Source organism: Anabrus simplex, chromosome 1 (genome assembly GCF_040414725.1).
Source record: "Anabrus simplex isolate iqAnaSimp1 chromosome 1, ASM4041472v1, whole genome shotgun sequence".
Classification (NCBI taxonomy): Eukaryota; Metazoa; Arthropoda; class Insecta; order Orthoptera; family Tettigoniidae; genus Anabrus; species Anabrus simplex.
Window position 1 is genome coordinate 1,686,190,900 of NC_090265.1, and position 25,519 is coordinate 1,686,216,418.

Sequence of the window (25,519 nt, forward strand, 5' to 3'; positions counted from 1 at the left end):
TGACATTCAAAAAAAAAATTTACATATTAAATTCACGATCTAGAAATTATACTCGCATCTAAAAACATCATTTTAACTCCTCAAATGCTCCGTCTTATGCATGACATACAAGTAATCCTCGTATTCTTTGAAGAGGTAGAACATCTCATTTTATCATAAGATTTGGGATTACCTAGATGGATACCACTTCCATCCATCATAACACTTCTTGAAGACAAAAATAAATCATTACAGGAATCTTATAACTAACATGCATTACTTTCCAAGGGGTTTAAACTAACTGCTGGTCATCATGCCAGTAACAAACTTCCTACTACACAAGCTAAAAATTTTAATCCCTTCGAACGGCCTGCGATCATCATTCACAATTTTAATCTACTTGACATGCTAATTCTAACTATGTACAGGAGGGAAATGACTTTCAAACATAGTAAATTTTAAAATGCACTTATCTAGGGTGATCATTCTTGTCCGAGGAAGCACACTCATAACAGCTTAAGCCATCATCTTGCTGCCTTTGATGTCGTGAGGTCCTTGATTCGTTTCCGGGGTGAGATCCATCATCTTGTAGACTTCACCGTGCATAATAATCCTGGAGGTATCCAACACAATGAGATGCTGGGTAGGTAAGTGACTCGTGTATTCTCTTCCCAGATCAGCAATCACTCGTTCCAATATGCAAAGGGGAAAACACTATTGTTATAATTGGGTCAACTTGTAATACGCACAACACTCAGGCATGGTTAAATTTATCCCGATATTGCTGAACTATCACGTATTCACTTGCACTGTAATCCAACGTTAAGTGACACTAATTTGCTTATTTCACATCCCCTCACAATGTAAGACAACTCACATCCACGTTTGTACTTTCAGCAGACGCTGCCCAATTATTATTATTATTATTATTATTATTATTATTATTATTATTATTATTATTATTATTATGCGTGAATCGCAATTTCCTGAACAAATTCACTTTTTCAACGTTCTAATTGTAATTCCAATTGTGCTCCCACAACACTTCACTGTATTTGACTAGTAATGAATTAATCTAGCCACACACGAATCCATCGAACATATATAACAGTAGCTTGAGTACTACGCAGCTCATAAGAGGTGGGTTATTCCTCGTTCACTATATTCGGTGATTACACCATGATCCAAATGTTATAAATACACGAAATTTACACAATATGTGCACGTCAATAATCACTGCGTTTAAATGATTTATACAGTACTTCTGCTAGTTAAATCTCACAATTGCAGTACTTCATCACTTAATGAAAGTATTGCACAATCTCACAGGTCGTGCAAAATAGCAACACGTCTGAACAGCACGGAGACACAGTAGATAATGGGTAAGTGGTCTCCTGTCCGATTTCTTTTGTAAGACAGAGGAAAAAATCAAGAGTGGGAGTTAACTACGCCTTCATGTCGGGGGTCGCTCCGTAAAAAAGCCGTTTGTCGGCGTTGATCTGCATATCAAAAGATAGCTCTGACCTTCCATATTTTACTGATCGAATCTTATTCTCTTAGGATCGGCGGTTTAATTATAATCGCCAAAGCGTCATTTACCACTTGTGCAATGATTGACTTGCGTTTTGCCAAACTCCAGGATAGGCTCACCCCGCCAGACCTGTGACGACGTTCTGTAATTCTCTGCACCGATTCAGATCACGTAATCAATCTTAAGTTGAATAACTGGAAGATGTTTCGTTGTCATCTTTAACTAAATAATTCCCTGATCATGACAAGCTCTTATTCATGAATATTAGATGCGTAAGTCAATAATCACATGATTCTTATTATTATTATTATTATTATTATTATTATTATTAATATTGAAAATTCTGAAACAAATGAAGGTTTTGGTTGGTATCACTAAAATCACCAACAAATATTTAGGGAATTACTTCTCCCTAAGTTAACCCAACTTATTAAGTATGGCTCGCGGGCTGTCACATGACCTTCTACTCCTTCCAACTCACTCTCACAGGAGAGAGAAACATCCTAATTGCTGGCTAGCGTATGACTCGCCCTTGTCATTACGCGCACAGAGCCTCTTGTCCTCTGAAGTAGCAGCGCATCGTTCGTATTCCGCGCAGCGCTGTGGTGTGCTAGCTTTGCGGCTAAACGTCGTAGAATGACGCGGAAAACGGCATATTATTGATATGGGATGTCACGATATGGTATCTATAGTACCGTGAATGGTCACAATACATACATACATACATACATACATACATACATACATATTTATTGTACACACACTTTTTAGTGATAGATTTTTGTACTCGGTTGAGGAGTAAGAAGGGAGCACTGCCAGTTCTGGTAGTACTGCCAACTGAATGGAAATGAAATCTGAATTGAATCGATAATATGATCGATCGATATGCATTTTCTAAACCTTTATTATCTTACGCCAACAACCTTGTCACACACACAATATATAATACTATATAACATTTCCCGGTGCGAAACGTGTTCCTAGCATGAATTCTATAGTTTGGCTTTGCTGTGTAAACAACAACAGTATGAGTACTGAAAGTGTACGCCAGATGTTGCACAGCGATGATAAGCGATTCTTAGTTTGTGTTTCAAAGGTTGCCAATACGAATCTCAAAGATAACCAAAGTCGACCGATTCAGCACTAGGGTGTAAATCTATCGCTAAAAAAAGTGCGCAGATAATACATACATACATCACTCTGTTGATAAACTTAACCATGATAGGTGACTAGTTTGAATTTAGTACAGAAATATTTAAAATATTTATATTTGAATCGGCCTTGTCAATACACTTATTAACCCGCGGTTACTCGCATGGTGAGCGCGGTGCTCACCTCCGTAGTATATTGCCTTTTTTTTTTTTATTTTTTTTTTTACTTTTATAAGACCTCTACTCCTGAAACTCCCTATACCTTTCAAACACATTGTTAGGAAGGGGATGTGTCAGTCATTTTCATTATCTTTGTAAACGAAGACCCTCAATCCATTATTAGGTGCGACAGTGCATGTTCAGTGAGCGGTGTGCTCAGTAGCGAGTAACAGTGCTAGACATATTGCGCGCATGTAATAAGTAAAAGTTTGTCATATGATTGTGTTTACTTTGAAATGTTTATACTGCGACGGTTGGTAGTGAATTTACACAAGTTATACTGGCATCCACTGATCAGATAATGTTGTGTTTGGGTGAAACTATGGAGGAAGTGGACTTGAGCAACGAAAGTGATAATAATGAAACAAATAATAAGGTTTACGAAAGTGATCATAAATCTGAAACAGGGTGTCTACAAGTTCTGAAGAAGAGGAGTCACTTTCATTGAGTGAAGGTGTATTCCATTCGTTTTCGGAAAGGATGGAATTACAGACTGGGGCCTCCATGTTTCCGTTACAAATGTTCCAACACGGAAACAAAATTTGCAAAGTTTTCCGGGAAAGATGCTGAAAAGCAACATAAATGATGACTGTGTAAAATGTTTGTTTCCTATTATGCAGGATTATATGTTTACATTATTTAGTTCATACTAAGCATACTCCTCCTACTTCAGATTTGTTTAAATTTACATATTCGTGTTCCTAAATAATTAACTATTTGTTTAAATTTAAGCTTTCGTGTTCCTAAATAAATTGTTTGGCTATGCCTTAGAACCGCTTCTTGATACGGAGTCGGGAATGAGGCAAAATGAATTTATATTGCTTGTTTTACGGTCGGATACCCTTCCTGATGCCAAACTCTGTAGAGGAGCTAATTAAGATGGAATGTATGATGGTGAATGAAGATGGGTGAGTGGGTGGAAGGTACAGGATGTGGCCTATGAATATAAACTGTCCCTGCATTTGTCTGGAAGCGTAAACAGGAAACCACCGAAAACCATTCTCAGGACAGCCGACGTTGGGGTTCGAACTCATGCGTCTCCCGAATGCAGAGTTTGGCTCCAGAGCACTCCGCTCGGCCGTGTTGCTAACTAAATAAATATCTTAAACCGACGTATTAAAATACTTCTATCTTTAAATGGGCATATTGTGGCCTTTAATCATAAAGGTGAGCTCTGCGCTCACTAGCGAGTAACGGCGCATGTAAAGACATAGCGAGTAATGCCGTGTTAATGAAGGAAAATTATTTATTCAACCAAACATGTTTCAGGAATACAACCATTCCCTTCATTAATAAGTGTATTGACTAGGCTGATTCAAATATAACTATTTTAAATATTTCTGTACCACATACATCACTCTGTCAACACGATAAATCAGGAAGTATAGTTATTTTTGAAATGTTAATATTTATTGCTTCACCATAAAGTGTGTGCTGTCTCTGTTTTTGACTGTGGCTCTGTATCTGACTGCCAAAAACAAGTGTCTCTTGAGTGGATAAAATAATCACATGAGTTGTTGCTAATTCAGTTGCTTTCATGAGGGATTGGCATAATGTATTGTGAAAATAGTATAAGGTAGGGAACAAAATTTTTCAAGGGGTGTCAGAAACGGAAACATTTTCAAAAAATTAAAGTTGCTGATGCTGGAACTAGGAATGATCCCTTACATTGTTAGTACGTACTGTACTGTGTACATAGTGAAGGATGTGGTGACATATCTGCCAAGATATTTGTATGATGAGAAACGAACGGAAGAAAACATATGATTTCTCCACTTGCATTCTGTTACCTATTGTTTGCTTTCTTCAGTTGTACATTAATTAGAAACGGAGAGATAAGATGAAGTCGTAAAAGTTAAACCTGAACGTAGAACATTATTATGAATGTTGAAACCACGTTGTACAGATCAGATTGATATGACACCAGTAGGTTTCATGCACAATACATGTAGTTTATGTAAGTTTGTAGACATCAGTCTATGTTTCAAATGAACATATAATGGAAACAAATTTATTCTAGGATTGGAAGTAACCAAGTATCTGTTGTGATTACCTACTTTCAGATTTTGGTTCTTGATGAAGCAACAGCATCTGTTGACCCAGAGACTGAGATAGCTGTCCAGAACACTGTACAGAGTGAATTCCAACAGTGCACTGTTCTCATTATTGCTCATCGTCTGACAACCGTCACCAGCTGTCACAGGATAATAGTCATGGACAGGGGCCAGGTAAACAGAGCATTATGTGTACCTAAATAACGTACACTGCTGACCAGAAAAAGCATATCACTTAGGAAACGTTAAGTTTCTGAATTTTTTTTACAATGATGCTCATTATAATTTTATTTTTATTAATTTTTATATTGATTATAATTTATGACCATCTCCTTGGCTGAAATGGTCTGCATTGTTGGCTTTGATTCAGAGGGTCCCAGTTCTGATTCCCAGCCAGATGGGCCGCTTTAACCACTCCTGGCTAACTCCTCCGATTTGGGGACTGTGTGTTTATGTTTGTCCCTATACACATCTCTTCATATCTCTTCTTGATGAAGCAACAGCATCTGTTGACCCAGAGACTGAGATAGCTGTGCAGAACACTATATAGAGTCAGGGGGGGCCAGTCCGGCAATGGAAGCTGCCATTGGTCGCTCTCGCGTGACGTCAACTGGTGGATAGCCTAGAGACAGCGCATGCTGTGTAGGTTGCGAGAACGTTCTACTTTTGTAATTTACACGTTTTAAAAATGTGTAAAATACACACAAATACATAACATGCAAAATTAATACGGTACTATATACAATTGAACGAGTTCCACGGCCACCATGCATTAATTTAATTTGTCGTAAACCGAACATACCTGTATGCAGGAGAGTGAAAGGTATCCTCATTATTTTACTGGCTGAGATACAGTCCACATCAGATTCTTCTTTGCGGCATATTTCTTTGCTGCTTGCAACTGCCTTTCCTTATTCAAATGCCTGATGCGAATAAATGTCCTCGTCCTTGTATACAAAGGAATTACATTTTCATGCACCTGAGGAAACTTAGATTTAATAACTGAAGACAAAGTTTTAATCACTTTGTCACACTTCGAACTGTTATATCCATGAAAACCAGCAAATATAATTTTGAACTGTTTGACTGTGTTCACCCATTCTTTTGCCAGAGTAAAAAGGCCCCCTCGAGAAACAATAGATATCCAGGAATTAGGACTTGCCCCAGGAATTGGGCACATTTCAGTTCATGATCCCAAGGATTTATCAGTCGCTCGGCATTTAAATGCGAGGTAGCCCAGCATGTACTGGACAGTATTGGGAGAAACGACCTCATTAGAATAGTTCTGCACTAACTCGAGGATTTTACTCAGTAACTCTTCTTTGTCTTCTTTAATGTCTTCAATGTCAGAACTACGTATAATATTCGCTGGGCTTTCTTCTGATACTTCAATGCATAGTTCACTACTTACAAATTTGAAGAATTCCTCATCTGTTTCCTCATCCCGTGGTTCAACGTCTGCCACAGCTGTACTGTTTCTTTCTTCAGCAACTGAGGTACTTCCTGATAAGGGTATGTCTCATTTGAGTTTCCTGTTAAGATAAGAAGCCGAATCCTGTGCTTCACCTCAAGTGCTGTAGGGTTGTTATAAAAGGCACCAAGACCTCGAATTCTCGAAAAATAATTTTCTAGACAGTCTTGATTTAGTCGAGATGTGAGGATATATCTTCCATTCTCTTCTCTGATTTCTTGAAACAGTGCCAGAAGTGATGTGAGGGAGATGAGAAATCCCTTTTGAAACGGCAACAAACCTTTTCTACTTCCAAAGCGCATGCCATGGCAAACGTCCATGAACCTTCGTAATGTATTCTCCTGGCTCGGAAGATTGAGACCGAATTCGCTACGGAGAGGTGTACCATGGTCAAAGGGAACTCGAGAATTCAGAACATCAAAAACATCATTCACTAATTCAAAGAAAATGCTCTCGTGTTCCCTACCTAGAACATACTCCAATGCTTTAGCTGTACGGTGTGGAAACAAGCGCGCAGCCATTCTAACATTCTGTCACGCTCGACCTGTGACACTGATGTGAGCTTCTGATATGTGATGCGTAATAGATAACTTGCCTTTCTGGCTATCTAATACGTCCTCAATTATGCTCCTCGTTATCTCAGTTCTATCAGGCAAAACTACCCCCTCATCTAAAAAGTCGTTTCCAAGGAGCTTCAATAAGTGAGGCACATCATAAAAAACCCAGATCTTTCTTTCCTTGTCCTCTTAGATTTATGAAAAATGTTTTGGATGTGTTGATGCAGAGTTCGTTCCACACTTTTGAATTCTTTCCCCCCATATCACACGTTACCGCCACGACATGTAGCCCTAGATCTTCAACTCTCATTATTTTATCTTGGAGCAATTTGCTGTTCATTGTCACATCAAAATCGTAATAAAGTGGTTGATTCGAAGATTTACACAAATCGCGAATCATCACAACTTGAACATTGCTGTGAGGTCCTAAAATCCTGTCTTCCGAGGCATCATAGCAGATATGGCCATCAATGTTCATTTCATCAAAGCACAACACAGTTTTCTTCTCTAACTCGCTAAATGTACGGACCTTAACTTTCAAAATTGACAGAACTTCTTCCGAAACACCCGGATTACACTTAGAATTCCTAGTCCAATTCTGAAGCATAGCACGACACGGCAAAGGAATGTTTGCGCTTTCTTAAATAGGTATAAGCCTTTCGAGAAAGAGCCTTTAAAGTCAGTGCATTGGCAATATATTCGGAGCTCCATATTACTCGTTTGTTGCCTCGTAACAAGCAGAGAATTTGTCCGGGAGTGAAACACTTAGACAGCACACTTTCCACTTTCTTCCTCACGACACGTTCTTTCAGAGTTCTGGATAATTTTCTCTTGTTTGGCAACATGTGCCTTACAGCTTTGGCCTTTTTCAGGGCTGCATCACACTTTTTTAAGGCAATTTCTTGGACTGCATTTTTATTCTTTAGGACTTCTATTTCGGTTTTCAGTCTTTTAATTTCTTCGTCCTTTAGTCTCATATCAGGGAGTTCACAGATGGGCTCTGTACTTGTGACTTGGTTCAGTTTCCTTTTCTTCGGGGATATAGACTCCAAGGTTGCAATTGCTCTCTTTCGCACTTCTCTAATTTGATGCCGTTGAACACGATCAGGTACAGCCTAAAAGGAAAAAAGAGCAACTTGTACGAAATAAGGTAGATAATTGCCACAGTTCCAGGTTTCCTGTTCTATTTCTAAGTAACGTAACACGTGTAACCCCGCAGGTCTTATACTTGGACGCCGATGACGTTCTACATGTCCTAATCCACCGACTGACCTCACAAGGCTGGTAGGACCCTGTACCAATCCCCCATGCCAGATTAAATTACTTGGCGGGATCGGGGATCGAACCCGAAACCTCGGGGATAGTAGTCTGTAATGCTACTACTACACCAACAAGGTCGGCTGTTTTATTTCTGACAAATGAGGAATCATAACTACCTATGAATAAAACAAAAGTCATTCGAATGCTGTGATGGAACTGCATTTGCTTTTAGTTTCTTATTTAGCGGTAAACCGAGCAGCTCATTCTTTAAATCATGCTTGTAATCCTCCAGAAGGAAATGAGCTGAGCATATACGTGCGTTGTTCACGTTGATTTCATCGGCACGCTTACACCGCGATAAGCATTCTCTCTGTGTCACTGAATCTTTAGGGAAACGATGATACATTATACCACTCGTCTTATGGCCATAATTGTTGCAATTTGCAACTGCACAATTACTGTTATTTTTAATATTATCATTTAGACTTTCACAGCCCGTGTAACTATTCATGAGTTGTATTTTTGGGCTTATGCCGTGTAAATAATTATAAACTCAACGTTGAGTGTGTTTATAATTATTTACACGGCATAAGCCCAAAAATACAACTCATGAATACTGTTATTTTTACTCATGGATGACAGCTTCTCCCACAATGCTTCCTTTTACTGGTTCCTCATGCATACACTCACTAGTTACCACGTTTTCCACTCACTCCTAAGTCTGCTGGGGCCTCAGTTATCCACCACATGACGTCACAGCGCACAAAGCAGTGTGGGTAAATTCTCCGCTGAACGGGCGGGAGTGGCCTACCTTATAATAGTCTACTTACCTTGATACAGAGTGAATTCCAGCAATGCACTGTCCTTATTATTGCTCATCGTCTGACATCTCCATCTACGAACTAGTGCAGATACAACCAGTACGGAATGTACCCTAAACGCAGGGCATCCTACTGTAAAACAGAGCCAAGACTACTTGTGCAACACAGTTTGCACCCATGACCCTATCAGGGTTTGGGTAAAAGATGACGATTCATTGTATTTTATAACATAATTTTGAATTCATTAAATTCATATTATTTAAAAATATATAAAAATAAATAAAATTTCCTTCTTACATGCGTTACCTACAAGTATTTCAAACATTAAAAAAGCAATCACCTTTTAAATGGACACTTTGGAATTAAGTCTCTATAGCCAATTATTTATCGCTTACACTATATATGATCTTGATTGGGAAATCTTCCATCGCCTTCATCAGAGAGCATTTCATGCTGTTTATATTGGGATGCGTCGTTTTGCAGACCATGCCCTCAAGCACTGGCCATAATTTGTAATCCCATGGGTTGAGGTCAGGATTGCTGGATGGCCAGTCATTTGGAGGAATGAAGTCTTGGCACATTCCTCTAAAGTACTCCTGTGGTCATCACCTTGTCTGCAGGTGTCGAATCCTGCTGGAAGCTCCGTTGTTATTGATGACAAGGCGTCACTCAAATGCTTCACAGCCAGCTCCAACATAGTGTCCTGGTAGGTTCTGGTGGAGATTTTCACCCATTTCTTGCAGAACTGGAGCTTAAGAGGTGCCATTACACAGTACCATCCACCCATGACTGACCCCTCATTATCCTCAAAGCTTTCTTGTGAGCTTGAGGGATAAACTTTGTCAGTTCGATGGTTGATATATTTCACAATAGTGAAAAACGTTTTGTCGGTGGAAAGATCTTCCTGTGTCCATTTTGTATGTAATGCTAGAAAAGGTGTTTTTATTTTAGCTGCCTCTGTTGTTTCAGCTGCAGAGTGAGGAAGTGACCTGGATTTTTCCAGTAAAAGCTCTCACTCCTAAGTCACTTTTAGCACATGAGACATTGACATCTTCAAAACATTCATCTCACCAGCCATCACAAACGGCTTTCTAACAGGATTTCATCAAATGCGAGCCACCACTGCTTGAACAAGTCTCCTTATCCTCACGATGGGTGGCCGTTGCTGTCTCAGATGATCATTTGTGGTCTCAATCACCAGTGAACCTCCTTGCAGTTCAGTGCACTAAACATCCTGCTGATTTTTGGCTTCTTAAGATTTACCACGGTGATCAAAATGACTCCTTTCATTTTATTCAAATGAGTATTAACAAAGAGCATATAATGGCACTGAAATCTTATCCTCATATCACACTCATTCTATGGTGAGTTAACAGGATAAATACAAAATTTTAATATTCCACCTTCTCGATACTAAAAAATCATTTGATGTTTTACAAAAACATTACAATGATATTAATAGGTACTAGTTTCGGTTCACTGTGGACCATCATCAGCCTAGCCAAATTACAACAGTAAAAGACATGGTGATAAAATAAAGTAAAATAATGTGGAAAAATGAGAGAGGATCTAGAAGGATGGGATGGTGATGGAATGACAGACAGAAGTGAAAAACCATATATGCAAATTATGATAAAAAAGTTGGACATGTTCTATGGTGGAATGAAAAGCTTGCTGTGTTAAACAGAAGTAGTCTCAGTTCAATCGGAACCCCAATGAACCTGGGGAAAGAAGTTAGTATTAACGCGTGTGATCAAATAGAGAACGAGCGAGGCACCGGAAAATATAAACGATGACTCACCTTGCGCTGCGTGGAACAAACTTGCTGTATTGAATGAAACTTACGGAGTGAGCGTAGCGCAGAGTAGATCAGCGGGAGAGGGGGGGTAGGTGAATACGGAGGGGAGGAGTGACGTAAGTGGTGGAAGGTGGGAGGGATGGGAGAGCAAGTGATGGTGTTTGTATTGACGGGGGACCCTTAATTGACTTAAAGAAAGAGTTTTGAACGACCGATTTGTTTTTTCTGTAATAAGTAATGAAAAGGTCAAATAAAATATTGGTTTTCTCAGTTATTTCGTTAAGATTGTAGTTGGCATTAAAGTATTGATCCAAATGAATGTAAAAGTTCTCAATTATATTGAGTAGAGGTTCTTTCTTAGCTATTTTGAGAATGTCCATGTCTGTTTCGATATTCGTGAATTTGTGGTTGTAGTCGACCATGTGTTGGCCGATAGCTGAGAATTTGTTATATCCGACTGCATTGAAATGTTCCAAATATCTAATGTTGAAGCTCCTGCCGGTTTGCCCCACATAAGAAATATTAGAACATGTATTAACATTTAATCTTATAGACGCCTGATTTTGTGTACCTATTTATTTTATTAATATGTGATGTGTTATGTAAGATTTGTGTGTTGTTGTTGTTGTTGTTGGTTTTAAAGGCTATTTTCATACCTTTTTTCTTTAAAACATTGGTGATCTTGTGAGTTCCATTGACGTAAGTGAAAATGGAAAAAGAGTCATGTTTAGGTGGTTCCTTTTTAAGTGTGGTCTTGGGGCGAAATTTGTTTGTTAATGATATTTTCTATGAAATGGCTATTGAAGCCATTGAATCTAGCAATGTAACGGATAGTATTCAATTCGGTATGAAGATCTTTTTTATTCATAGGAACGTTGAATGCTCTATGTACAAGACTGTTATAGGTTGCTTTTTTGTGGGGGAGGGGGTGAGCTGAATCTTGTCAGATTGTGACGGCCGATTGGGTGGGCTTTCTGTAGATCCTGTAGGTATAAGATTCCTGTTGTCTAGTGATGGTAAGATCCAGAAAATTGATTTTTTGATCTACTTCCGACTCCAATGTGAATTTAATATGAGGATCGGCCAACACATGGTCGACTACAACCACAAATTCACTAATATCGAAACAGACATGGACATTCTCGAAATAGCTAAGAAAGGACCTCTACTCAATATAATTGAGAACTTTTACATTCATTTGGATCAATACTTTAATGCCAACTACAATCTTAACGAAATAACTGAGAAACCCAATATTTTATTTGACCTTTTCATTACTTATTACAGAAAAAACAAATTGGTTGTTCAAAACTCTTTCTTTAAGTCAATTAAGGGTCCCCCGCCAATACAAACACCATCACTTCCTCTCCCGTCCACCCCGCCTTGAACCTTTCCCATCCCTCCCACCTTCCACCTCTTACGTCATTCCTCCCCTCCGTATTCACCTACCCCCCCTCTCCCGCTGATCTACTCTGCGCTACGCTCACTCCGTAAGTTGCTTTCAATACAGCAAGTTTGTTCCACGCAGCGCAAGGTGAGTCATCGTTTATATTTTCCGGTGCCTCGCTCGTTCTCTATTTGATCACTCGCGTTAATACTAACTTCTTTCCCCAGGTTCATTGGGGTTCTGATTGAACTGAGACTACTTCTGTTTAACACAGCAAGCTTTTCATTCCACCATAGAACATGTCCAACTTTGTCAACTTTTAATCTTATGCTGGTCTCATCGGACAACTCTTCCCTCTACGCTAAAGTGGAACTCACATCTAGAACTTTCTAGAAGCATATACTTAGTTATAAATTTTAATTGTGCAACACAGGAGTAACTGTCAACCAAAGACTATGTCATCAAGAGTTTTTACGTGACTTCACAAAGATTTTACTTGTCAATGTGAACACTTCTGTTACTTTTATCATAATTCACATATATGGTTTTTCACTTCTGTCTGTCATTCCATCACCATCCCATCCTTCTAGATCCTCTCTCATTTCTCCACATTATTTTACTTTATTTTATCACTATGTCTTTTACTGTTGTAATTTGGCTAGGCTGATGATGGTCCACAGTGGACCGAAACTAGTACCTATTAATATCATTGAAATGTTTTTTGTAAAACATAAAATGATTTTTTAGTATTGAGAAGGTGGAATATTAAAATTTTGTATTTACTTTAAGCATAGTCTTAACTCAATACGGAACCTAACAATGAAGTTTATTACTTGGAATGAGTTAACAGGAGCTGTGTATTTAGGCTGATGTATCCACAATGACACACACAAAATGCTGTCAACTTGCGTACACGGATTTATTCACAATTATTTACCAATTAAATACACAGAACCTTAATTACTGCCATCGCAAACAAAACACTTCACTCCGAAAACATCAACAAACCACCATTTTAACAACTACCTATCACTAAGCACATGCCACATGGAGATTGCAACCTTAAAACAATTGACTGCTGTAAAGTGCTGACTGTTTACAAACATGTTGGCAATAAGGTCACAAGTATACTCCTGTTAAACCATAACTCCAACTAAGCAATAACTAGTCTCTGCCATCAAGACTAGCTCCTTATATAGGTGCCTGGCCAGGCTTCTAGAAAGATATGTTACAAAATACCTTCTCGTAAATTCTCGAGTGCCTAACAACATGGTTATAATGTACAGAATATTCTACCATCATCTCGTGTCAGAGATACGTCATTCTGGATGTTGCAATGTGTTTCACAATACTGTAGTGGATTACAAATCATATATACAGGTAATACTAAATTATATACAGGTTTTTACATTAACTTAACTCATATAAATGTCTATATACAGTACATGTTTCATGACATAACCTCACAAACAATGCAATTATCCAACTACATAAATATTATTAATAATAATAATAATAATAATAATAATTTTTTTTTACGAGGGATTGTGGAAAATCTTCAAAAAGACACTTGTGAAGGGTCCGCACTCCACAAGTGTGTGGGATTCTTACCCACTAAAAACCACACACCCTTTTCCCACGATGTGAGTCATCACCCCGGAACCGCTCTCGCATTACTTCAGGGTGATATCGTGCTTTGTCTTTCAGACGTCTTCTTTCTTCATTTCTCCTTTACGAACGTTCGTATGCTTCCAAATCCTTCTTCTTCTGACGAAGGATGTCCTCCACATGTACTGCCACGCGATCCCAGGATTCCTGGTTTCGCAGCATCACCGAAATAACATTATCTGTTGTCAGTTCTCCTAGTTCAGTTTCCACACATCTTCTCTGAATTGTCCAATGGCCGCATACAAAAAAAGGTGTGATATACGTTGTCAATATCATCGCAGTATATGCATGCTGCGTCACTCGCTCTGCCCACTTTATGCAGGAATTTCCGGAAATATCCATGTCCTGTTAGAAGCTGCGTGAGGTAGTAATTTACTTCACCATGGACCCTTTCAACCCAGATATCCAAGCATGGTATCAGTCGCTTGGTCCATTTGCCTCGAGGATCACTTTCCCATCTGAGTTGCCATCACCTCATCAGTTGACTGAAGGCGCGCTTCTTTGCACATTTCTTTCCCAACTCTCCTTTGGTACGCCAGATTTCATGCCGCTCCAATGCGAGTAGGTCTATTGGGGCTATTGCTGCCACCGTGAGGATTGCCGGTTCGGAAACAGTGCGGTATGCACATGCAATACGTAAAGCCGCTCTCCGTTGTACGGCAGCTATCCTTCTCCGATACCAAGCAAATCTCAAGGATTCAGCCCAGATTTCAGAACCATATAGAAGCACTGACTGAACCGTCGACATGAGAAGACGTCGTTTACTGGATTTCAGACCTTTAATATTTCCCATTAGTCTGCTAAGTGCAGTCATGTATTTTACTGCCTTGTCTGTCACTCTCTGAATATGAGTCCAGAATGTGAGCTTGGAGTCAAGTGTCACTCCTAGATATTTTGTGCTCGCGGATGTTTCTATCACTAGCTCTCCAACAGTCATTGGTACAAGAGTTTCGATCCTTTTCCTCGTCAGAAGAACTATCTCCGTTTTGTGTTCGGCTAATGTTAAACTGTGGCTCATCATCCATTCTTTTATACGCTGCATCACCTGGTTCAGTTTAATTTGAGCCATTTCAACATTACGAGCTACTATCAAGGCGGCCACATCATCAGCGTAGCCCACAAGCTTCGTGTCCTCTGGCATCTCCAAACGTAACAAGCCATCATACATTATGTTCCAAAGATCTGGACCAAGGATCGATCCCTGCGCTGCACCAGCCGTCAGACGCTTTGTCTTTTCCCCATCTTCCGTATCATACAACAGAGTGCGATCTTTGAAGTAAAGATATTGTGGTAGCTTGAAAGTTTCTTCAAGAGCTACCAACATGTCGCTCCATCTTGCCGAATTGAAGGCATTCTTCACATCCAGGGTCACAAGAAGTGTCAATTTACGGGAATGATGGTTGCCCATTTGTGCCCTTTCTGCTGTATTCACCACCTCCCACACTGCATATAGCGTCGAGTGTCCTCTCCGAAATCCATGTTGGCAAACAGATAGATCCCCTGCTAGTTGAACTGCTGAGAGGATTCTGGGCTGCAGAAGTTTATCCAGGCCTTTTCCAGCTGTGTCCAGCATACATAAAGGTCTATAACCACCAAGTTTTCCTTTGCTGATCAGAACTAAACGAGCCATTTTCCATCGGGGACTAAAAACACCCGTTTGCAGGCAATGATTGTACATATTCAGCAACAGTTCTGGGCATAGTTCTGCTATTATCTTTAGCACTTCTGCAGGTATACCATCTGGTCCAGGAGTTTTCTTGTTTCTAAGAGAGCTAATAGCTCTATTCAGCTCTTCTACAGTAAAGAGGGGTATATCATCCAGTTCTTTCTCGTCGTCACAGTCAATCCTCTCTGGATGGTCTGGGAATAGTGTATCCACAATTTGTTTAATTGTTTGCGGATCCGCACTCGGGGTTGAAAATGTCCCGAGTTTCTTCATGACAATCTTATAACCTTGTCCCCATGGATCATCTTCTACTTCTTTAGCCAGTGCCCACCATTTATCGGCTTTACTTTTTTTGATTGCATTACGGAGTTCCTTCTTCGCTGACTTGTACTCCGCTGTGACTGAGGTATTCTCTTGACTGCCTCTCATCCTCTGAGCCCTGCGTCGAAGTCGCAGACAATTCTTTCTCAGTTCAGCAATCTCTTCGGTCCACCAGTACGCTGGGCGCTTGCTGTTTCGCGGTCTCCTTCGGGACATTCAGGCGTTGCATAATGATCGATTAGCTGCATAGTGAGTTCAACACATACACCAGCTGCTTCTTTCCCTCTACGAGCAAAACACTTTTCAGTTATGTTGTCTATTCCATTCTGAATTACATCAATGAACTTTTCCTTGTCAATATCGGCTATATTCCACCGTGCTGGCCTGCGCAAGATGTTTCTTTCTTGAGGAGATTCTTGGAGCAGTCGAAAGATGATGTATTGATGATCGCTCCCCGTGTAGTTCTCGATCACTTTCCATTCGCAAATCTTAGGCGTAATATCCTCTGATGAGAAGGTTACATCCGGTATTGTTCCCTGACATCCTGGCCGTCGAAATGTTGGCACATTTCCAATGTTGTTGACCACCAAACCTGTTCTGGCTACCATCTCCATTATACAACGTCCTCTGGAGTCTGTTTGTGGCATGCCCCATTCCAACGCTTGAGCATTTACGTCACCAGCGACCATTCTGCGTATTACGTCCTCAAGACCATCAAGTTTCATCTGAAAGTTGGAAACAGATTCATTTGGTGTAAAATAACAGCTTACAATAGTGATTCCCCCAGTCTGTACCCAAACAAAACCGTCATCGCATCCATGCTGTGTTACTGGGACTTTTCCTGGATCTGGTATCCAAATTGCAGCTGTTCCGAGGTTATCCACAAACCACCCTGGATGGTCTCTCTCTTGATATGGTTCGCTAATAATAACGATGTCTACTTCCATCTCGTAAATCAGCTGTGTCATAAGATCGTTAGCTGTTTGACTCCTGTGCATATTTGCTTGAAGTATTCGCATCATTTACTATGATTTTTTGCCTTTTCCAGAGCTTCACGAAATATTGCACATGCTCCCGATCCAGGAATATGATTTCGTTCAGCTTCATTAACACCCTTGTCTGAACAAAGCACACATCGCGGATTGTTCTTTTTACAGTCTACTGCCTTGTGGCCAGATTCTCCACACTTAAAACAGAGCTTGCTTCTGTCGGGGCCTGTGCAGTTCCTTGCCAGATGTCCATATGATAGGCATCGGAAACAGCGAGGTAACATAGTTCTAGCTCGTACTCTGCAGTATAGCCATCCTATCTTGATTCTTCCTGCTTCCAGTAGTTTCTGAGCGTCCTCGTCTTTGGTTTCGAAGATGGCAAGTTTCTGTCCCCAGCTATTTGGTTTCGAGACCGATATTTTCAGTTCTCCATGGGGGTTGCCGGAATCTCGTCTTACGGCTTCCTCCACGTCTGCGGCGGTAGTGACGCCATCCATGTCTCGAATCTCCAGTGTAGTTCGGGGGATTAAAGCCTTTACATCGCCATCTCGTCCGAGGGCATCTCTCAGAGAATTACTGAATACCTCCCTATTTTCCATCTTAGTTGTTTTGTTAAATTCAAGAAGAACAGCTCCCGCTCTTGTTTTACGGATAGATCGAATGCCTGCTCCACTGTCTTCCGGCTTCACCCTGTCCCTGATATCCTTCAAAACATCAGCAAAAGTCTTACCGTTCATTGGTTTGATGATTACGGCTTCTGAACGACTCCTAGATTTAGAATGAGGTCGTTTCCCACTTTCGCTAAGCACTGTACTTTCAGAATTATTACTGACCTGTTTCGTTGGGATATCTTCTTGCTTCCTATCCTCACTCTTCTTCTTTCTCTTCTTCTTAGACAGAAACGTTTCCCATTTTCCTTGATCTTCCTCCGAGTCATATGTCACTGGTGATGTGTTGGACAATTCCTTATTCTCCATGGTAGTTGGTCTCTGCTCTAGTTCTTCTGCAGATTTCTTCCACGACATCCTGCATGTTGCTCCAGCCTCTAAAGCTTCTTCCAGCTTCATGAGGCCGTTCTTTATTTCCGTTTTTAGGTTTTTGAGAGGAATAGCCATTATCTTCTTCAACAGTGATCTTGCAGTCTCAAGATGCACCTCTTCTTTGTATTGATTCTCCATTATCTGCCGACTGATATCATCAGTCAGATTTAGGTCAATACTCCTATCATTTCGGCCATTGTGGATACTTTCCCTTGATACACCAGGGAGCTCCACCGTATCACGCAGAATGCCTGCTTCTGCCATCATGCCAATATGGGAGTCTAGTTGGCCGTGTGTTAAGTCAAGGAGATGAAGTTGTGCGTGGGCGCTGGGAGCGCTTTTACACTAGAAAACGATAGTCTATCTACCGCAGTGTACCTTCTACGTGACTTTGATCTTTGACAAGATGGCTGCTCACAACAGGATTATTACAACGCAAACTTTTCAATATTTCACTTAATATTCTGTCGTTCCAGTTGTAATCTAACACATCTACCATGAAATGGGGCTTAAAATAACCATACAAGCTCGTTTAGGTAAGTGCCTTCACAATGTAAACCCGCTTTCTTATGCTATTTTGTAGCTGCGAAGTTCACACGTCTTTTCATGTCCAATAATAATAATAATAATAATAATAATAATAATAATAATAATAATAATAATCATCATCATCATCATAAAATAATAATAATTATTCGATCTCGATAGTTGCATTATTTACCCATGGGTGAGAGAATATTGTTTCCAAGTTATATCAGTTTATCACACTTGCATCAAGACATAACAGTCAGGGTTCACTTACAGTACCACCCAGCAAACCATGTCCCATTTATTGTTACATAATATGGAGATAAAGTGCAGAAATTTATTTATAAGAAGCAGTATGTTGTTATGGTTTGCAGTCGTAATGAAATTCAGTAAACTTCTGTTTTTCTTCACTTCCTTACAACTATGTACTCTTATCTCTGGACACTAAAGGATGTAAAAATTCTGAAGCGTTTACAAAATACAGTGCCATTGCGATCAGGCGATGAAGCTGGTTCTGAACTCTATGATAATGAGGATGTATATGTTCCTACAGATGAAAACTGTTCAGTCAGTGAATCAAATGGTCACTTTCTCCAGAATTGTCACCTGAAAAGGAAATATTTCAGCAACCTTTAACCTCTCAGAGTAAAAGATGTCTAACAAAATAATTGTGTATACCTAGTAAGTGAGGTACATCCTTAGGCGTACCGAGCTCGATAGCTGCAGTCGCTTAAGTGCGGCCAGTATCCAGTAATCGGGAGATCGTGGGTTCGAGCCCCACTGTCGGCAGCCCTGAAGATGGTTTTCCGTGGTTTCCCATTTTCACACCAGGCAAATGCCGGGGCTGTACCTTAATTAAGGCCACGGCCGCTTCCTTCCACTTCCTAGACCTTTCCCATCCCATCGTCGCCATAAGACCTATCCGTGTCGGTGCGACGTAAAGCAAATAGCAAAAAAAAAAAAAAAAAAAAAAAAACATCCTTAGGCAGACGTTAGCTATTCTAACCTAGGCAATTACAAGTGCATTATAAATTACTTTATCAATATTAAATGTGTTGAAAATGGTCATGGTCATACCAGCAGTTGTGGGGGGTCGAGCCAGAGTGCTTGCAATACATGCAGTTGCATAGCAAATAAGGGTAGATATTAAGCAGTTGAAGATGAATACTACAAGACGGAGAGAGCTGCACCTGTTCAATGAATGAATGGATCTGGGCCACAATTAGCCATTGGTGAAGAAGAGGTGACTCCAGATGGAACAGTCTGGATGTGCATCAAACTTTAAGGCGTATTGGGACATCAAGGGCTGTGAAATATCTGTTGAGAAAACTTGGCACATACTGAACATGCAGAATAATACATTGAAAAGAATTCTCCTTTTGTCAGCGTTTGGCATCTTTTATTGATGAATCAATGCTGCACCATATCAAAGGATCTGCTGAAGCAACAACTCATGAAGTTTTGATAAATGCTGAATGGTCACTTTCTTTGGGAGAATGAAATGCCTAGTTTGCGCTGTTGTATGCTCATGGAATATACAGGGCTGGCATGAACGATTTGGATTTGTGGTCTCAGAAATAGGGTCCAGTAATTTTCTTTGACTCTATGGCACAAAACCATTCCTGGAGATCATGATTCCTCTGCTTTGACAAGAAGTCTACATATGCAATGTGACTGAAAATGGACAAATTTTGAACTTTCATTAGGAGTATGAGAAAAGTTTGTAGGTAACTGCATTGTTTGTTACAAACCAGCAGTAAACATTACTGTGGATGAGCAGCTCCTTCTGTCAAAACCGTGATGTCCATTCACGCAGTACAAGGCCAATAAGCCAGAGAAGTTTAACATGAAATACTGGCTGGCTGTTGATGTGGAAGCTAAATACATTGTGAATAGTTTTTTTTCCTATCTCACAAAAGATTAAATGCGACCCTCCAATTGGACTCTCAATGAACTTGCCATCGTGCATCATTCAGAACCATTCCTCAATCAGAGGAGAAATTTTACGTGCAACATTTGTACCTTATTAAAATTAGGTAAAATACTGAGGAATAAGATAAGTGTCATAGGAACACTGTATGGAAGCAGAAGTGAAGGTCTTTCCTCCGTGAAAACCACCAACAACCCAACTTACTCTACAACTTATTTGTCTGGCCGGCTTGTGTGCGGTCCTATATGGGACTGCTTGCGGATAAACAGGGCGGAGAAAACATTTCACATACACTATTTGTCCAGCTACATAACCAGTATATTGAAGAATTCCATCTAGAAAAACAAGCCCTGTTTAACCAGACTTATACGTACTCAAGCTTCCAACTTATTTCTGATTGTAGAACATTATGATCATCACATTCATTTTTATTTTGAGTATTAAAACTCAATGGAACTTTCATCATTTAGTAATTTGGTCTTATGACAATATTTAACAACATGATCTGTTTTATAACTGTGTTTACATATGACAGATTGAGTCATCTTGACTCTTAAACATTATTAAGAATAAGTCATTGTTTTTTAGTGTTATTAAGAATATCATGTGTTTATCATTATAATATTTTTAGGCTGAAGTTGTCTCACTAGGAAGAGATACATGTCCCTTTGTAAAATAAAATAGAAAGGAATAACACTGTACAGTACTGTAAAGGTGGAGTCACTCAATTGTTAAGTCTCATAGGTGGGCAACGAGAGAGCCCCGCTCCTTGAACCAGTTGCACGAGCGCAGGCGGAAGCCGAGGAGCAGCTGACGTCTATCTAACAGTTTGTGCTGTAAAGACTAGATAGCCATATGTGGAGTCAAGGCTCAAGCATAGCTACAGCATAGCACCGGGCTGAGCATATTATGTTTACACAATAAAATAGCAGAGTATGGTACAGTGTATTGTGTAGTTAAAATACTTATCACTCATTTTGTAGACAGTATTACTGTTTTCAAGCAGATGTTCGAGGTTTGGCAGCATTAGATATTGAAATGTAAGTTAGCCTATTTTCCCAAATTGTCAATGCAGAAATCTGGATTAAGTTGCAGACATTTTCGGATTAAGTTAAGTTGCAGACATTTTCAGGTACTCTTGTGAGTCTTGTGAAAGAAATTTCCTTCCCATTTAGAGATCTGGACGATTTATCAATTGATCTGAAAGTGTTTGCTGTGCCCTTTTCAACTACTATAGGAATTGATGATGTTCCATCTGATCTACAGTGGGAGTTGCTCACAATTCGATGTGATAGTGAACTGAATGCTAAATATGAATCACGAACAAGCCTATCACATTTTTATGAACATTTTTTGCAAACACATTTCCCAAATATGCACAAAATGGCTGCTAAACTTCTGTCAGTGTTTGGCTCAACATATTTGTGAGAGAAACTGTTCTCTCTAATGAAGATAAACACATCTCCACAAAGAGCTGCCAGTCTGACGCACATCTCATTGCCATTCTTCGAATTGCAAGTGCAAGATCGATCTGAAAAGATACGCACTCCTCCTCATCTGCTGAATGAAATTTCAGATATATAAGAACACATAGGCGTATGTTTTGTTTATGGTAAATGATGTTTATTCATGTAGCTTATGTATTTCTTTACTTAACCTAGAGCTAGTGTTTTGTTTATTTTTATGCTGTGTTCCCAAAAAATGTTTTCTTTGTTGACTTACTGTATTTTTAGGACTATGGGTAGTAGTCAAAGTAGTTTTCAGATGTCAAGGTAATTCATTTTATTTCTTATGCATAACCTAATGAAAAGAATATAATTAAACATATTTACTTAGCACCACAATCTAATAGAACGAGACATTAGACACGACAAAAATGTCAAAAGTTTAAATCTGTTTTGATACGCGGCATGTCCCCAGTTTTAACAGCAAGCTGTGCTAGCAGCTACAAGGTTGACTTCCGTCAGAGCGCATGCTCTGCACTTTCTCCTGCCTGAGCTGGAGCGCTGCTCATTGAACCAAATTGTGCCCGCCTTTGTTCTATCTCGTCTAGAATATAGTGGTCAAAATGACAGTTTCAGTAAATCTAGGTATATGGAACATCCGGTAAACTCAGTGTTATGTGTTGTGAAATTCTCAGCTGATTTTCTTACATTATGAATTGCAACATTTATGGTAACAGTATTACACCTGCAAAAGAAACAATTTAACTAAAATAGAATGACATATTTCATTACCATATGTTTTCTCTTTCAGGTAGTTTATAAATAGTTAGTTTCAGCAGACTGAAGGGTCTAACAGGTTTTTTTTTTTTTTTTTTTTAAACCCTGCTATTTGTGTTGTTTCTTCTATCGTAAGGATGTGTATGTGCGTTTTATTCATTAAAGTGCCTGTTGGCCCTCAGCAATTTATCATTTTCCCTTTGTGTGTCAAGATTTTCCCAATAATTTCATTGAAAGCAAATTGAAATCCCACTGTACAATTTCTATTGTTTCTCATAACTGTGTGGATGGTTTCAGCAGTTTTTGATATTGCCTTAATCTCAATGTTTACAGGTACTGGAATGCGATACTCCTGCCAACCTTCTTGCCAATCACGACTCTCACTTCTACCAAATGTTCTCAATCACAGAAGCTGTAGTGAAAGCAGCAGTCAGTGCATAGCACATAAATGTTTAATTGTATAATTACTGTAAAAAAAAAACTAACCTTTTATAATTAAAATGACAAAACCAAATAATGCTTCTGTATCGGATGTGTGAAATGGTTGCATATAGATCCTACATCCTTCAAATCGCATTCATACTGCAACATTCTCAAACACGTCTACTTATTATTTGCTATGGTGAATGAAATATAAACCAGAATTTTATTTTATATTTTAGGAATTCAATTGAAAGGTGTGAAATCAACATGTCACTTCACTTTTCTCCTAATTTAGAAACATTTTCCTCCCATCAAATTGACTGTTTTCCTTATTACATCCTCAAAAAAGAGAACAGGAATGTGTTTTTAACCAGATATGCATGAAATCCTCTTAACTGTAATTTATTGTTAAAAATCTGTATGTATTTAGAGAATACAATTGTTAATTTCATAATACTCAATGCAAAGAAAGTGGTGGCTGTAAAAGGAAAATGTAGCCCATTTATACCACAGGTCAGGTGTTAGAGGAAAAAAAATTCTACCAGGCTCCAATGCTTCCAATGCTTTTCTTATGCATTGTTTTTATAAAGCTTCAAGGGTATCCTTCAGATCTCTTTGTGTTAGAACACTCACTGTGATAACCTCAACAAATGAGTTCTTCTAATGTACTGGTACAGTTAACTATATTGAGATAAGATTGTGATGCGTAGAAGGGTTTCAATCGAATCATTGAAATAATTTCCCTTTTCAGCTTCTGAAAAAAACCTGAGATTGTATCATTATCAAGGTCATAGTCACTTCCATCCTAATCCTAGCCCAAATACACCCTCAAGAACAGATATCTCATAAAAAAGGAAAATTGTTGGAAAGGAACAGACGTGTAGGAAAGTGTACATGTACAGGAACACACAATAGGATAACAGTCAATTGATTCAGGTTTCCCTGCAACACCCACTGGTGCAGCAGATCTATGACCTACCCAGGTTATGTGATACTGGCACCAGAATCGCCTTTGCATGGCTTTTTTTGCCATGTGAGCAACAAACTGATGGATCAAGCTGCAAAAGAAGTGGTAGTTCCACCACCCAGACCTATGAACATACCTGCAGGGATATTTGTTCTTGGTTATCCCAAGCCATCTTGGCATCCTGGGAATCAGAGTGGCTAGCTATCGGAACTCCCAATATGCTTAGAAAAATTACCAAAGACACTGCAGTGCTGGTTGAGAATAGGTCCTAAAGAGGCACGAGCTCACCCCCAGTGTGTTCACATGGTGCCAAATTGACCATGGCCCATTTCGTCACGAAGAGCATCGATTTCTCTGGCCTCAGATAGATCCTCGACCTGCAGGCATCACTCCAACTCACACCAAGCCATGACAAGAATACAGCTGATCTTGTCATTCACTTAATATGTGAAAGGGTGGGGAGGTGGGTTGGAGTTTCCATTCCATACCTGGATACTCTGATTCCCAGGATGCCAAGATGGTTTGGCATAACCAAGAACAAATATCCCTGCAGGTAACGCCATCTCAAAGGCCAGGGAGATTTGTACTGGTGACACGAATTGTGGAGGAGGTGAGGTGGGTGCGGCTGTGGCCTATAATAGGAACTGTTCTGGCATTCGCCTTGGCGCAGGAAAGAAAACACACACACACACACACACACTCTCTCTCTCTCTCTCTCTCTCTCTCTCTCTCTCTCTCTCTCTCTCTCTCTCTCTTAATTAGAGAAACATTCCCTATTGATGTGTTCATGTCCATTTTGGCTTTGAATTATTTGTTTTATTTTTCCTTTATTTTTAAACTAACTGATGTACCCGTCCTTTGCTACGGAATTCTACATTGTATACAGAATTCTAGGTTAGGTAGTGTACACGTTGTGAGCAAGATTGTATTAAATTGCATAGCTCTTAACGTTACCCTAGAAACGCGATGGGGAAGTCACCAAACGTCTCTTCTCATATGAAGACTGGGTTAGGGAATTTTCATTGTGTAGGCCCGCTTGCCTAACATCAGTCACAATCAAGTTGGGGAGTTCTCATTATAATGGCAGACACTTAATGTCCATCTGCCTTTTTACATCCTCAGAAAGACTGTCTTAGTAGTTTTCCCAATTGAAATGAACATAGGTCATTACAATGACGTCAGTAGGAATGGCATGATTAAAAACACTGCTTTCATAAAAAATACTCGATCAAATGAAAAACCACACTTTTTCCTCACTTTTAACGAACAGTACTACACTTCCGATCTAACAATCTAAAGTTCCAGAGCTGGAATGACCAACCCGCACACAGCTGTGATCCGTGAACACTCTTCGTCTTTCTTCCACAGGGCAAAAACTATGCCCTTTTACTAATCTATTTCCTAGAAGTACCCAATGAATCGGAAAATCTCAACTCACAACACTGGCGGCGGAAAAAACTATTTGACTTGGAGGCAAATTCTTCCTCCAAGCCAGAGGAGAAACCCCCTCTTCACTGGCAATTTGGAATAAAATGAA

At 39.5% G+C, this 25,519-nt stretch overlaps 1 protein-coding gene across 7 annotated transcripts in view; it reads left to right on the plus strand.

Moving 5' to 3' along the window:
• The window catches only part of LOC136858684 (ATP-binding cassette sub-family C member 5), a 299,980-nt gene extending 276,349 nt beyond the window's left edge, over positions 1–23,631 (plus strand). For 4 of the 7 annotated variants that reach the window (XM_067138409.2, XM_068225666.1, XM_067138411.2 and 1 more), the window contains 2 exons: positions 4,944–5,108; positions 22,926–23,630. In XM_067138409.2, coding sequence (XP_066994510.2) covers positions 4,944–5,108; positions 22,926–23,033 — 273 coding nt within the window. In that variant the 3' untranslated portion in view covers positions 23,034–23,630. Of the gene's footprint in view, positions 1–4,943; positions 5,109–22,925 lie in introns of all 7 variants that reach the window. The other 3 variants (XM_067138407.2, XM_067138408.2, XM_068225665.1) reach the window with 1 other exon arrangement.
• The last annotated feature ends 1,888 nt before the right edge of the window (positions 23,632–25,519 follow it).